We start from the raw sequence: 15917 nt of genomic DNA, 5'->3' as shown, positions 1-15917 counted from the left end.
AAGCTGACAGGAAAAAGGGTGTGAGCTGCACATAGGTCAGGGCAATCCCAAACAGGAGTACAGACTGGGAGAAGAACACATTGAGAGCAGCCCTGTGGAGAAGGATTAGGGGATTCTAGTGGACTAACATCTGAACATGAGCCAGCAGTGCACACTTGTTGCCCAGAAGGCAAAATGCACCCTGGGCTGCAACAAAAGAGGAGTGACCAGCAGGTCAAGAGAGATGATTGTCCCCCTCTACTCTGCCCTCGTGAAGCCCCACATGGGCCTGTACACTGTCCAGTTTTGTGTCCCCCAGCACAAGAAGGATGTAGACCTGTTTGAGTCCAGAGGAGAGCCACAAAGATGATCAGAAGGCTGGAGCACATCTCCTCTGAAGAAAGGCTGAGAGAGCTGGAGATGTTCAGCCCAGAGAAAAGAAGGCTCTGGGGTGACCTCATAGAGACCTTTCAATACTTAAGGCAGTCTTAGAAAAAGAGATGGAGAAGGACTCTTTACTGAGGTAGATAATGATAGGACAAGGGGAAAGAGTCTCAAACTAAAAGAGAATAGATTTAGATTAGCCATTAGGAGGAAATTCTTCAATGCAAGGGTAGTAAGGCACTGCAACAGGTTGCCAAGAGTTTTGGATGCCCCATCCCTTGAGGTGTTCAAGGCCAGGCTGAAAGGGGACTTGGCCAACCTGATCTAGTGGGTGTCACCCCTGAATATGTCAGGGGAGCTGGAGTTAGATGATCTTTAAGGTCCCTTTGAACCCGAGCCATTCTATGAATCTGATTCTACGATTCTATGAAAATGAGGTTTCCATCTGTCCAAGTTACCCTGAAATGAAAATGCCATGACTTTAGAGACTGGTAAGTTGAGATGGAGTCACTGGGACGTGTGTGGTGTAAATGCCTGAAGTAACTAGGAAAATAAAACTAGCATTCACATTTTTAAGGAAAAGGTACAGCATTGAAGAGGCTTTCAGGGTAGGGCATAACTGCATTATCTGAGCGTTCCCTAGGCTCCCAACCTTAGATGCTATCGCGCTGGGGAAACTTGGTGTGGTAGCCCTAAGGAACACCACGGAGCGTAGAGTGGAGTGGAGACACCACAGTTAGGCTCTGTAATCAGGTGGGGCCTCGATTGTTTTTGTGCACAAAGCTGCAGTTTTTGCCACCCTGAGCCAAAGACCTGTCATGTTTTGACAAATGCTGTACCCTAGTGTACTTTTTGCTCATTATAATATCATTATAATACCAAAACACACCTCCATCCCAAAAGCTACTCGCCTCCAAGGTGAAACCACCCCTCACCGAGCATGCGCTCTGAATTTCTCGGAGCCTATTATTTTAAACAGAGACGGGAAAACTTTACACCAATCATAACTAAGATATCATAGAATCATAGAATCATAAAATATCCTGAGTTGGAAGGGACCCTTAAGGATCATCAAGTCCAACTCTTGACACCGCACGGGTCTACCCAAAAGTTCAGACCATGTGACTAAGTGCACAGTCCAAACGCTTCTTAAATTCAGACAGGCTCGGTGCAGTGACCACTTCCCTGGGGAGCCTGTTCCAGTGTGCAACCACTCTCTCTGTGAAGAACCCCCTCCTGATGGCAAGCCTAAATTTCCCCTGCCTCAGCTTAACCCCGTTCCCGCGGGTCCTGTCGCTGGTGTTAATGGAGAAAAGGTCTCCTGCTTCTCGACACCCCCTTACGAGGAAGTTGTAGACTGCGATGAGGTCTCCCCTCAGCCTCCTCTTCTCCAGGCTGAACAGGCCCAGTGCCCTCAGCCGTTCCTCGTACGTCTTCCCCTCCAGGCCTTTCACCATCTTCGTAGCCCTCCTCTGGACACTCTCCAACAGTTTCATGTCTTTTTTATACTGTGGTGCCCAGAACTGCACACAGTACTCGAGGTGAGGCTGCACCAGCGCAGAGTAGAGCGGGACAATCACCTCCCTTGACCTACTAGCGATGCCGTGCTTGATGCACCCCAGGACACGGTTGGCCCTCCTGGCTGCCAGGGCACACTGCCGGCTCATATTCAACTTGCTGTCTACCACGACCCCCAGATCCCTCTCTTCTAGGCTGCTCTCCAGCGTCTCATCGCCCAGTCTGTACGTGCAGCCAGGGTTTCCCCGTCCCAGGTGCAGGACCCGGCACTTGCTCTTATTGAACTTCATGCGGTTGGTGATCGCCCAGCTCTCCAACCTATCCAGATCCCTCTGCAAGGCCTTTCCACCCTCAACAGAGTCCACAACTCCTCCATGTTTGGTGTCATCAGCAAACTTGCTCAAAATACCTTCTCTTCCTACATCCAGATGGTTTATAAAAATATTGAAAAGTAGCGGCCCTAAAACGGAGCCTCGAGGGACCCCACTGGTGACCGCCCGCCAGCCTGACGCAGCCCCATTCACCATAACCCTTTGGGCCCTGCCCATTAGCCAATTGCTCACCCATCGTATGATGTTTTTATTTAGCTGTATGGTGGACATTTTGTCCAGTAGGATCCTATGGGAAACCGTGTCAAAAGCCTTGCTGAAGTCCAAAAAAATCACATCAGCTGGTTTCCCTTGGTCCACCATACGGGTGATCTTATCATAAAAGGAAATGAGTTTAGTTAGGCAGGACCTACCCTTCACAAACCCATGCTGGCTGGGACCAATGACTGCTTTGTCCCCCAGGTGCGCCTCAATAAGTTTGAGAACCATCTTCTCCATGATTTTACCAGGCACTGACGTGAGACTGACAGGCCTGTAATTGCTAGGGTCTTCTTTCTGACCCTTCTTGAAAATCGGCACAACATTTGCCAGCTTCCAGTCTACCGGGACCTCTCCAGATTCCCAGGATCGTTGAAAAATAATTGAGAGAGGTTCCGCGATGACGTCCGCCAGCTCTTCCAGCACCCGGGGATGAATCCCATCCGGACCCATGGACTTGTAGGGATCCAGGTGGAGTAGCAAATCCCGCACACGTTCAGGGTCGGTTGGGAGTTTGTCATCCCCACCGTCCCGGTCCTCCAGCTCAGGGCACCCTGGGTCCCGAAGCCCATCATCGGCATTGAAGACAGAGGCAAAGAAGGCGTTAAGCGTCTCTGCTTTGCCTATGTCATTGTCTGTGAGGAGACCTTCCCTATCAAGGAGCGGCCCTATGTATTCTTTAGTTCTCCTTTTTCCATTCACATATCTAAAAAAACCCTTTTTATTTTCTCTCACAGACACAGCCAGCTTCAACTCTAGGTGTGCTTTAGCCACACGAATTTTCTCCCTAAAAACATGAACAGCATCCCTGTATTCTTTCCATGACACCTGGCCCTCCTTCCAGTAGCGAAACACTCTCTGTTTCCGCCTAATCTCCATTAGAATGTTCCTGGTCAGCCCCGCCGGCCTCCTGCCCCGCCTGCCTGACTTGCGATATTTAGGAATTGCCTGATCTTGTGCTTCTAGGAGGCATCGCTTAAAGAATGACCAGCACTGGTGGACATCGAGGCCTTCAAGAGCAGTTTCCCAGGGGACCTTGCTGACTAGTTCCCTGAGCAGCCTGAAGTCCGCTTTCCCCATATCTAGGGATGAGGTTTTGGTGGCACTTCTCCTTCTGTCACCGTAAATTTTGAACTCAACCACTTCATGGTCGCTATGACCAAGGCGGCCACCAATCACCACATCTCCCACCAGACCCTCTCTGTTTTCCAGCAACAGGTCTAGGAGGGCACCTTTCCTAGTTGGTTCCGTTAGCACCTGCACCAAGAAGTTATCATCTAAGTGCTTCATGAACCTCCTGGACTTGCTCGTGTCAGCCGTGTGGCACTCCCAGTTAATGTCTGGCAAGTTGAAGTCCCCCATAAGGACAAGGGGAGTTAATCTCGAGGCCTCTCTTAGTTCTGTAAAGAATAATTTATCGGCGCTATCGTCCTGGCCAGGTGGTCTGTAATAGACTCCCACAACGACATCCCCTTTATTTGTTCGTCCCTTGATCCTAACCCAGAGGCTCTCAACTTTGCCATCGCCGACCTGGAGTTCCACACAGTCCAGCCCCTGCTTCACATACATCGCCACCCCACCACCTCGCCTACCCTGCCTGTCCCTCCTGAAGAGCCTGTAACCATCTATCGCAACACCCCAGTCACAGGACTCATCCCACCAGGTTTCGCTTATGCCGATGATGTCATAGTTGCGGGACTGGGCCAGGACTTCTAGCTCATCCATTTTATTCCTCATACTGTGTGCGTTCGTGTAGAAGCTTTTCAGGTGCGTCCCCTTACACTCAGCACCTTGTGGATCTAACCGAAGGACCTCCCTGGCACACAGCCCCTCTGATTCTAGCGTATCATCCCTTAGGTCTTCACCAGCGTGCCTGGTTTTAGCCCCTTCCCCCTTCGACTCTAGTTTAAAGCCCTATCTATCAGCCCTGCCAACTCCTGACCAAAGATCCTTACCCCTCTCCGAGAGAGGCGCATCCCATCCGGTGCCATCAGGCCCGGTGTAGCATAGACCTTCCCGTGATCAAAGAACCCAAAGTTCTGCCGGTCACACCAGTCTTGAAGCCACGAGTTTATGTGACCAGCACACCTTTCAGCTTCGATCCCCCCTATCGGAAGGACAGAGGCAAACACAACCTGCGCCCCTGATCCTCTAAGTAGTCGCCCAAAATCCCTAAAGTCTCTTTTGATCGCCTTCAGACTTCTTGTTGCTACTTCATCGCTACCAGCCTGAAAGACCAGTAGCGGGTAGTAGTCAGTGGGCCGTACCAGGTGCTTGACTTTCTTGGCAAAGTCTCTCACCCGAGCCCCAGGGAGGCAACTGACTTCTCTGCGGGTTGGGTCCGGTCGGCATATCAAGCTCCACCTAGAAGACAGAAAATAATATAAATTGGCCCAAGAGAGAGGGGATGTAAGGGAAGATACCATCATCAGGGGAGATACCATACAACATACAACATCCTTAGGACCTCCTGACTCCTGGGATCAGTCGACGGGCTGAGCCTCTGTTCCCCTCCCCATTGGGACACCTTTGGGTGAGATCTGAATACTTGCTTATAATCTTTTAACGCGTTTATTTCTAGGCTGCGTACCTGTAACACCTGTAACACCTGTAACATCTATAACACCTGTAACACCTACAACACCTGTGACACCTGTAACATCTGTAACACCTACAACACCTATAACACCTGTAACATCTGTAACACCTATAACACCTGTGTATTTCATGCATACTAGCTTGCTTTTGCAGATATCACTATCACCGGCAATCCAAAAGAACCTGATTATCTGTTGCTGTAGTAAACCATACTTGATTGCATTGTGATAGCTCTCATTAAGTGCAACTAGGGTGAGGGTGGTTATCCGTGATAGTTCAGTGTTCTGAATCTAACCAGACCCCCAGACAGTTAATGCGTTTTTGGTGAATGTCTGACTGGACCCCCAGACGGTTAACGTGTTTTTGGTGAATGTCCGACTGGTTCAGTACTCTGAACCTGACTGGGCCTGTAACGGTTAATCAGCTACACCCCTTTAACGCGACAGACATGTCATCACCTGTGTCGGATAAAAGGAAATGAGGCTAGGATGGGGTAGTTGGGAAGACTGAGAAAAGGAGTTGCTGAAAACTGTCAAAGGAGAGGGCTGTGTGTAGACACCATTCCAGGGAGGATGGAGGGTTACATGGAAAAGAGAAAGCAAGAAATTTATTGTAAAGTAATGTAAAGAAATTTATTGCAAATTTATTGCGTCTGGACTTACACCCCAAGAGAGTACATGGCTATGACGGCTCTGAAGGTACCTGTTGGTTCCTCAGTGGCTGTTGCATGCCCTGTTTAGGGGAATGTTTCAATTCTTTGTTGAATCACACCCTTGAATCAGACCCTCAAAGGCTTCAACCCATAGTCCCCTACAGAGACAGGTCCCTGAGTTGCTCCGCTCACTGGATTCTTCTTGTTTTCTCCTCCAGTTTTCATTGCTGTGAATCCTGACTGCCGGGTCCTAGAGCTCCCAGTGCTGGGGACTCCAAAAGTTGAGGACACCTCATCTGAGCCTGTTGGCCTGAACAGTTCCTCCATAGTGACTGTGCTTGTGGGAAAGGAAGGGTTTGCATCTGGGAAACACTACTGGGAGGTGGAGGTGAACCAGCAGCAGAATTGGGTGCTGCAGGTGGTGAGAGAGAAAGAGAGGCAAGAAGAAGAAGGGACAAATGCTGGTGAGGACTTCTGGGCTCTGCACAGATCCCAGGGAGAGTTATTCTCTAGCAAGAAAAACAGCAAGATTGAGAAGAAGAGTATGAGTTGCTCAGTGATTGGTGTGCTTCTGGACTTGGAGGAAGCACAAGTCAAATTTTATGAAGCAGGGCAGAAGAATATCATAGTGAAAATCCCTCTAAGCCTTGGAAAGGAACGTGCAGAAATGTTTTACCCATTTCTGTCCAAAGAGAAAGGGACAGTCAAACCTGTTTGCCATCAGCAAAAAATTCCCGTTGCATTAAACGCTGTATAAATTGGACTCTCACATGTAATGGATTGGGGAAAGACAATTCAGTTGAAGGTATAACAGAAAATTTGAGAACTGATATTTCAGTAATGTAAAATTACTGAAGTAAGTGTAACAGTAATTGAAAGAGAAGAAACTTGTGTTTAAAACAGGAAGAAAAATCAAGAAAAAAAAAAAAAAACACAAACAAACGGGTAGTATAAACAAGATTGGGATCAGATTCAGAAAACTCTGGGTAGCTATTTGAGCTCCCTTTACAGGACATGACAGTCTTATGAGTACAGCAACAGGTTCAGTTGATTGAAGAAAATTTAGGTGGTGCTATACAGTCTATCTTTTCTAGAGTTTGCTCTATAAGGATTTGCATCTTTTCTTTTTTTTTTTAAAATTTTTATTTTTGTCATAACTGTCAGCTGGAAGCATCTCAAACAGCACCTACCTCTAGGCAACATGACTTGTTCTCCCTGTTCTGCATTTAAGTTCAAGGTCATCTGTAAACTTAGGCAAGTTAAATTTTACCATCTTTATAACAAAAAAATAAATAAATGTTCCTTGGAGAAAAGTACCTTTTTGAAAACTCTTATTTTAAATGTTAAGCTCATTAGAAGATCTATGATAAGATAAATCATTAAAAGATAGATATTTTCCAAAGATCTGCTAGAATTTGGCAGGGTATTGATCATACCTTCCTTTGAGAAGCTTGACATGAACCTGCAGCGTGTGCTTGCAGCTCAGAAAGCCAACCAAATCCTGGACTGCATCAAGAGGAGTGGCCAGCATGTCGAGGGAGCTGACTGTGCTCCTCTGCTCTACCCTTGTGAGGCCCCACTTGGATTCCTGCATCCAGGTCTGAAGCTCCCAGCCCAAAAAGGATTTGGACCTGTTAGAGGAGGGCCATAAAGATGATGAGAAGGTTGGAGCACATCTCTGAAGAAAGTCTGAGAGAACTGGAGATATTCAGCCTGGAGAAGAGAAGGCTCTGGGGAGACCTCATTGCAGCCTTTCAGTACTTAAAGGAGTCACATTAAAAAGGTGGAGAGAAACTTTTTGATGCAGCAGATAGTGATAGGATAAGGGGGAATTGTTTTAAAACTCTCTCCGAGGCAGTCAGCTCTGGGGCAGACGCGTTCTGCAGTGGAGTGGGGGATCGTTGTATGCAAGGTGTTTTCTGGTTCAAGGCCACACGAGGCAGCCGAGGAAGCCACCAGGACCCAGAAGCCTTTGCAAGGGCAACAGACAAGGCTTGGGCAGAGCCAGCAGCACCCCCCTCTGTCATACAAAGACAGTCCCTAGGGAATGCAAGTGACCGGGAGCGCGGCGAACAGGGTGGACAAAGAGAATGTGGCGTGGCAGTCAAGGCATGGTGAGGCAGTTTGTGTGGGCAGGGTGAGCAGGGAGGGTGGAATATCCCCCCCATTCAGGAGATGGGTTCACCTATCAGCTGCCAACCAGACGGCAAACACAGCCATGGTCTCCACCAGGCAGAAAGTGCTTACCAAAAAGACTTGAACCCAGGATGAAGAGACAGATGAGGCTTTTCTGTAAACATCTGGCGAAAGCCATGCAATCGCAAGCACTTCTTCTCATTGGGAATTCAATGTCCTGTCTTACTAGAGATCCCAGACCTCAATAAATGTGGTGCTTGTTTTTTGCCTTGAGGTTCTTCGCCTGAGGGTGGCTCTTCTTCCTTTGAGGTGCCTGCTTATGTTTAGCACAAAAGATAATTTCTTATTTTCTGCAGCAAGTGCATACCCCCAGATCATGAGCCTTGACTCCCAGCCTTGATGAGCACAATGCAGACCTACGTGCAAATGCTGACAATAAAGGCATTCTGAAGCAATCTCCTAGGGAAATTATTTGGATTTTCACTTGCCCCAGTTCTTTCAGCTACCCTTCCCAGCCTGCTGTACCCCACGGAGGTACTGAAGACACACTGGAAGGATATCATAGGAGTGCCAGATAGTTCTGATCAGAGCCCAGATATAATACTTTTTTTTTTTTCTGTTTCAAGTGCAAAACCATTATGTTTCAACTAGTAATGACCAGGGTCTTTCCTCTGTCCCCAGTGCAGAACTGATCTCAACAACATCATGGCCAAGGAGAACAATGCAAACAATAAATCTTTTGAGTAAGTGTGGTTTAAGCTAAAGCTGAAAAAAAAAAAAAAAAAAAAAAAAAAAGATATTTTAATCCTAACCCCAACTTTATAATCTGTAATACTATTGAGATCATGATAAGGACACCACAGCCTTGACTAAGCCACCCACATACAAACTTTTAGTGACATTAGAGAAACCCCAGACTGCCATACAATGCAACCCAGAAGGGTATGGGTCTCCTCCACATGAGATCTGCCCCACCGAAGTGTTTATTTCTGGTACTCTGGAGCTTCTCAGATGACAGTAGCCCCCAAGAAGTGGTGAATGCCCCATCCCTGGAAGTGTTTAAGGCCAGTTTGGATGGGGCATTGAGCAACTTTGTCAAGGGCAACATGGAATGGCTCAGCCCACAGTGGGGACACCGTGGCTCCTTCCAGATCCTTGCAGGTGTTGCTGTGGGATGGCAAAAACCCCATTAAGCAAGGATGGTCTGTGGGTGTGGGGACCAGCCATGCTGAGACCCCATCCCCATGAACAAGCCAGCTCATGTAAATTCCCAGACATAGGTTTCTAAAGGAGAGAGGTACAGCTTGGAGCAGTAGTGGCACAGCCCAGGGTCCATCCACATCCCCAGACCTTGCTCTCTGTGCATAGGCCCTGCAGAGCCCCTTTTCTGCAGCAGAGGTGATACTACAGAGATAGGAGAACCCCGTAAGTGCAGCACAGGAGGAGCACTGAACCAAAATTACTTATTCATCTTGTACCCTGATGGTGTTCAACACAAGAGCACGAGCCAGGAAGCCACCTAAAGAGATGAAGCAGGGATTCCTCTCTTTGAAGCAGGAGGAGCAGCAGAGCTGCAAAATGCTTTGTGTGCCTCACAGGAAAGAGATTCCTTTTGGGGTGTTCACACTCAGGGAACAAAACTCCTCTCTCTTCCCATCTTCAGCACACACACCTCTCCCTTTTGCCACCCGTTCCCATGGTCACACTCACCTGGAGATCTGCAGAGGTCCTGTCTGGTCATGCCAGCACCTGCACCATGGGGCACAGAAGGTTTTGCTTAAGGGGGACGAGACCTGGTGCACCCACATGCCCTCGCCGATGCCTCTGCTGCTGGGTAATTGCTAGGCAAGCCACCTTCCCACCACTGTGTCTTGAACAGCACCAAAGAGGTCTCTTCCCTGGGACCATTTCAAGCCCCTTTTTGTTGTATTGCTGTTCCAGGTAGAGGTCCCTGGATCACAAAGCACTCCAACACCTCCCTGTCCTCACACTATGGCTCCAAACCCCTTTTAAGAGCCATGAATGTCGTCCATGGGATAGATCACATAGAAAGAAAGAGAAAAAAAATAGAAAAGAAAACAAAAAAAAAAAACATTGTCTTCCCAAAAAGTACCTTCTGTTCAAAGAGAATGAAGAGGAGTCTTCCACAAATTTACAAGACAAATCTGCTGTTATCTCAACCCTCGCAGACCCAACTATCCCACAGTAAGAGAACCCCAGACCCTGCTGCCAACAACAGCTCCACAGCCAATTGTTGACTTCTACTCCCAGTGCTTCACCTCCTCACACCCCTTGCCCTCCCCATCAGGACAAAGGGCAACGCTGCCTGCAGCCTTGATAAGTGCCCCAAATCTCTAATATCACTTTGGACTTGGTGCAGGAATCCCCTGGCAGCATCGTTTGTACAGACATTGAAGACAAGGGGAGTGATGTGGTCAGTGGGCAGCCTGCTGTAAGGAACCTGCTTTGGCAGGGGGATTGGACCCAATGATCTTTCGAGGTCCCTTCCAACCCTTTCAATTCTGTGATTTAGTGATTCTGAGAAAGCACTGAGCAGTGTTGGGACACAGAGCAGGATGGCTTTGCAAGGATGTTGCTCATGAGATACAGGTAAAAACCAAGCATGCTGCGGTGTCTGAGAGGATAAAAATAAGAGCGGGGGCTCAACAAACACAACAGATATAGCAGGGACTGAGGCCAGGCCCGCTCTGTTGAGAGCTTCTGCTGTGGGCCAGGCTCAGGCGGCCACAGAAAGCCCACAGGACAGCTCCCAGCTGCACTGCAAGCCTCTGTCCCACTGTCCCCAGCCCAGAGAAAAGCAGACACCTGAAGCAGACGGTGCTCCCCAAAGGAAGTGTCCCAAAAGATGCTGGGGCAGGCGTCATGGGCAAGGCTGTCTCTTTCTGGCCCTGCCGTCCTGCTGCTGGCACTCTGTGAGTTGGGGCATTGTTCGGTGGGGGGGGAGGCTGAGGTCTGGAGGGCTGCTGCTGGGGACAGGACAGGCCTGTGGTGGGCACAGGGGAGGATGGGGACAGCTTGTGCGGGGCAGGTGTGCAGCACTGTGGGGCAGAGATGTTTTGGGGAGGGAGGAGGTCACTGCTGCTGTAAGCAAAGCCCTATCTTCCCCATGCTGCAGGTGCTGTCTTGACCACACAGGACATCTGCAGCTCTCCAGGACTGAAGGAGCATGGAGGTGGGTCCCGAAAATGAACATGTCCTGGGAAAGGAGATGGGAAGAGAAAGGGGATTATTCCCTCACAATTCCCCCTGTAAACCCCAGGAGAGCAGACCCTGTAAACCCCAGGAGAGCAGACTCTTCCAGCCTTGGCATGCAGTTGGTTTTGCAACCCAGCAATCACTAACGCTTGCCTGGGGAATCCGTCTGCCTTCTTTTCAGGTAACAAGCAGGCTCCAGTCCTGTACCTGAACGCTTCCAGTGCCCAAGAAGGGGAAACAGTTTTGGTTCAATGTACCATTGATGAGCAGTTTCCTGCTACACGCGTGTTTTTCTGCAAGAATGGGCAGGAGGAGTTCAGCCTGAAAGCCCAGCATGGGAACATCAACTACTCTCTGGTCCTGACCATCACTTCGAGAAGTGCTGGGACATACACATGTGGGTATCAGAAGAAGAACGAGAAAAACTGGGTGAAGAACTCTGCTCTCAGTGCTCCCCGGACCCTTTCTGTGCCAGGTGAGACATGGCCCCAGGGCAATGGATAGAGAAGGGATGGGACACTGCTGGTGCTGGTGCTATATGCTGCAGCAGGCAGGGCATGTCTCTGGGGTGGATCCCACATGGGAGTGGGGATTTTGGTGGACCCTGTGCTGAGCCAGGGATGCTCCAAGGTCTGCCCTGTAAATTGATGAGACTGTGGCAGGGGAATTAGGGCAATTGTCATGAGCAGGGCTATTACTTACATGTGAGCAGGTGTATGGGATAGTGACAGAGGGGAGACCTCAATGGCATAAGTGGAAGACACAGAGATGGGAATGTCCCTGTCCAGCAAGCACCAACAGCAGGGAAACAGGCATGGGCATGGTGCTGTGTAAGGTCTTGGCATCACTAAGCAAAGCCTGCTTTTCCACAAGGTTCAAGTGCTGGTGAGACCACCCAGGACATCCACAGCTCCCCAGGTGAGGATGAGCATGCAGGTATGCCGGCTGCATGGGCATGTCCTGCTCCCTGCCTCTCCCCATCACAACTTGCTGGCCTCACACCCTCTGTCCCCCAGCTCCACATGCCCAGATCCCGCACACCCTCCCCACAGGCACGGTGCTGGCAGTGGCAGCCGTTGGCCTCGTCCTTCTGGCTGCAGGCAGCTGGTTTGTCATCAAGAAAGGTGAGGAAGTGGGGGAAAAAGGGGGAAAAAGAGGGAAAAACGGGGAAAATGCTGAGGTTGTGGGGGTCCTGCTGCGGGGCTGGTGCAGTGGGAAAGGCGGTGGGGGGAACCTGGGGGTTCACAGCTGGGGCAGATGGTGCCTGGGGGTGATTGCTGTGGGCAGCCCAGCTGGGGAGGATGCTGAGGGAGCTGGGGAGCTTCAGCCTTCATCCCCCAGCCCCGAGATGGGAGCCAGGGCTGGGCAGCACCTTGGCCTGTGCACCTCAGCCCCTGTTCTTCTTGCAGGTGCCTGCAGAGGGAGATGCCCAAGGTGAGCACCAAGGGCTGCTGGCTGTGGGGTTTGCAGGAGGGAGTTGGGGGCATGGAGACGTCCTGGGGTGCTCCTTGGCCAGGGGCAGCATTGTCTCTGTGTGTGGCTGTATTCCCTGTGCTGGAGCAGGGAGGACGGGGTTTGTCAAGGCATGGATTTCAGCACCACCCAAAAGTGTCTCTCACAGTGCCTCTTGTCCACAAATGTACACTCCAGAATGATTCCATTCCTCTCCAGGCAGCAGCACATTGACAGCCCACAGATGGAAGACACCAGCAACGGAGAAGTCCAGTGTGTGTACTACCTCCTCCCTTGGGGAAAGCCACATGTCCCTTTGACCATGGTCATCCCTGCTTGTGCAATCCCCTGTGCAATCCTACCCCTTCATTTCCCACTGGGACATGCAAAATCTCTGCCCATTCATCAAGGCCAGGTGTCCTCATGTCCTGCTTCTTCCTTGCATGCAGAGCGTGGCTGCTACCTGCACAAGGGACATGGCAGCATCCCAGTGCTCACAGGGACAAAGCCCCTTTGCCTGGAGGGCTCCTTCCACACCTGCTCCAGCCCCAGGCTGCATTTCCCCTGCTCCAGCTGCTGCTTTTGTCCTTTATTCAGTTTCCCTTCAGAGGCATTTCTGCTTGAAGAACAGCACTGAAATATGTGGCTCCTTCTCCTGGTGGGGAAAACATTTTCCTCTAGTAGAAAGGACAGAACAGCAATGAAAAATGTGGGTCTGTTTCCTTGCGTTTGTGGGGAAAACATTTTATAGTTTGCTCTGAAACCACAGGCAGCAGCCAAGGGAGGATGTTGTGGTTGGGTAACAGGCTATAAATATATACCCACCCTATTTGCACCTCCCTCGAGATGCAGCACAACCTTGTTTTCCCACGCCTGCACAGAGCAGCTTGCAAGGTGTGCTGGCTGTGCAAAGAGAGGAGATTCCACAGAAAGCTGGAAATACACCAAAACTTCAGCATCTCTGCTCCACTGCTGCTTAATGCTCATCCAAGATGAGAGTGATGGGAGGGGAAATGTGGCCGGGCATCGAGAGCTGACCACAGGCAGCTGCTGCCCAAGGTCAGTGTGAGTTTCAGCCCTCCACCAACAGGCAGAAAGAGCTCATGGTGTGTTTTTTTTTTGCCCCCACAGACTCCACCATCGCCCACGTTCGACAGAACAGGGTGAGTCGTGGCACAGCTGTGCACAGCTCCTTTTTGCACTTCTGGATCCTAGTGCCCGCACATTGTGCAGGGCTCACAGCAGCTGAAGTAACAGGATTTCTTTTCTCCCTAAAGCCTCCTCCCATGCAGCAGATGAGCGACACCACAACGTATGCCACGGTGACCCGCACCCAGACCCGATAGCGCTGCCACAGGGCAAGGGCACAGGAGCCTTGCCCACAGCTGCCTTTGCTCTCTTGCAGAGGGCTTGTGCAGCCATAACGTGGGGTTCGGGGCTGCACTTACGTCTTTTTTTTTTTTTTTTTTTTTTTTTTTGTCACAGGGAAGGGCTGTGAGTGTCTAGCCAAGATGATGTAGGACTCACATTTCCATCTACAATACATTAATACTTCTAAAATATATGACCTATACCAAATCTTACTGTGAGTGTATTGATTTTTTCTCAACAAAAGAAAACCTCTCGCTGTGCTCAGTGGATGATGTGTACACCTAAGTTGCATTATAATGTCGTGGGGATGTTATTCCAGCCACCCATGGAGATGCCCATTTTTGACCTACATGGACAGATATCACTGCAGGGATGTCCTCGCATGTGTGGGTCAATAGTGTGTGCTCTGCAGATGTGGTTTTACTTTGATGACAAATACACATCTCTTACTTTGTGTTCCTGATGGCAACTCCATCTCATGCAGCCACACATGGAATGGGATGGAGCAGACAGACAGACATCGAGACAGAAAGGGGCAGTAGTGTTAATATGAAGGGATGTGAAGAGTCTTGCAGACAGACCTTGCCGAGAAGAACTACACCAGCTCCTTCCTGTTTGGGATGGCTTTATTCACAGCTGGCAGGTCGGCCGGGCTTTCCCCAGTGCTCTCTGCCTCTCTCAGAGAACCAGCTGCATCGCCTCAAGCCGGAACAAGGAGTAGCTTTGCTCTCACAGTGCCCACCATGGGAAAGTGCTGGGAGCATGGAAGGAGGGGGATTCAGCCAGAGCACAGCCACATGAAGCTCCCAGGCTCCTGCCATCGGATGCACTTTTGGCTTCCATTTGCTCTCCAACAGCCTGCCCTCTCGCAACCATCACGTGCACGCTCAACGTGGAAGGCTGAGCTGGGGCTGAACTCACCTTCACTCTGCCCATCTCATCCACGTTGGAACCTGGAGGGAGAACTTGAGTTAGTGCCCAGCCACACACAGCAGGTAGGGCTTCCCCATTCACCACCACTGTTGCCCCATGGTCACGGCTTGCCATGGTAAAGGCATCAGCACTTCACACAGTGCCTAGAGGAGAAGGGTGAAGAAGGGACTGGCACTTACAGAAATGGCTGGGGTCAGCAGAAGAGTCTTGAGCACTACCAGCACCACGCAGAGGCATATTAAGAGCAAAACGAAAAGGTGCTGAAGGTCCTTAGCAACACTTCCACAATCCCCCTATTTCTGGAGTGTGTCTGTGTTGAGAAGAAGGGGAGGGCCCCACCATGCCCACAAATTGGAGTCAAGTCCAGTTGGAGGCCAGTCACTAGTGGCACTCCCCAGGGCTCCGTGCTGGGGCCGGTTCTCTTTAATATCTTCATCGATGATCTGGACGAGGGCACTGAGTGCACCCTCAGTGAGTTTGCAGATGACACCAAGTTAGGTGCGTGTGTCGATCTGCTCGAGGGTAGGAAAGCTCTGCAGGAGGATCTGGATAGGCTGCACCGATGGGCTGAGGTCAAGTGCATGAAGTTCAACAAGGCCAAGTGCCGGGTTCTACATCGGGGTGCAATAACCCCAAGCAGAGCTACAGGCTGGGAGATGAGTGGTTGGAGAGCTGCCAGGCAGAGAAGGACCTGGGAGTGATGGTGGACAGTTGGCTGAATATGAGCCAGCAGTGTGCTCAGGTGGCCAAGAAGGCCAACGGCATCCTGGCTTGCATAAGAAACATTGTGGCCAGCAGTGCGAGGGAGGTGATCGTCCTCCTGTACTCAGCTCTGGTGAGGCCGCACCTTGAGTACTGTGTTCAGTTTTGGGCCCCTTGCTACAAGAAGGACATGGAGGTGCTTGAGCGGGTCCAGAGAAGGGCGACGAAGCTGGTGAGGGGCCTGGAGAACAAGTCCTATGAGGAGCGGCTGAGGGAGCTGGGCTTGTTCAGCCTGGAGAAGAGAAGGCTCAGGGGTGACCTTATTGCTCTGTATAAGTACATTAAAGGAGGCTGTAGCGAGGTGGGGGTTGGCCTGTTCTCCCACATGC

The 15917-nt window shown here is 50.4% G+C and overlaps 1 protein-coding gene across 1 annotated transcript; it reads left to right on the top strand.

Moving 5' to 3' along the window:
- The first annotated feature begins 838 nt into the window (after positions 1–838).
- LOC119715463 (uncharacterized) lies at positions 839–14176 on the top strand. The gene is made up of 9 exons (XM_072032094.1): positions 839–854; positions 5937–6182; positions 11252–11545; positions 11944–11988; positions 12087–12194; positions 12480–12504; positions 12742–12797; positions 13654–13685; positions 13800–14176. Exons 1-9 carry the CDS (start codon positions 839–841, stop codon positions 13866–13868), a joined length of 891 nt encoding a protein of 296 aa, XP_071888195.1. The 3' UTR covers positions 13869–14176.
- Positions 14177–15917: the final 1741 nt, after the last annotated feature.

Source organism: Anas platyrhynchos, chromosome 36 (assembly GCF_047663525.1).
Source record: "Anas platyrhynchos isolate ZD024472 breed Pekin duck chromosome 36, IASCAAS_PekinDuck_T2T, whole genome shotgun sequence".
Classification (NCBI taxonomy): domain Eukaryota; kingdom Metazoa; phylum Chordata; class Aves; order Anseriformes; family Anatidae; genus Anas; species Anas platyrhynchos.
The sequence above is the reverse complement of the archived record's forward strand: the minus strand, read 5'-3'. Positions and strand labels throughout refer to the sequence as shown.

Excerpts from the sequence above, each read along its gene's own strand:
- LOC119715463 (XM_072032094.1), top strand. Across the intron at positions 12,195-12,479 it reads CTGGTTTGTCATCAAGAAAG|GTGCCTGCAGAGGGAGATGC; the intron begins GTGAGGAAGTGG and ends TTCTTCTTGCAG. Across the intron at positions 12,798-13,653 it reads CAGCAACGGAGAAGTCCAGT|ACTCCACCATCGCCCACGTT; the intron begins GTGTGTACTACC and ends TTGCCCCCACAG.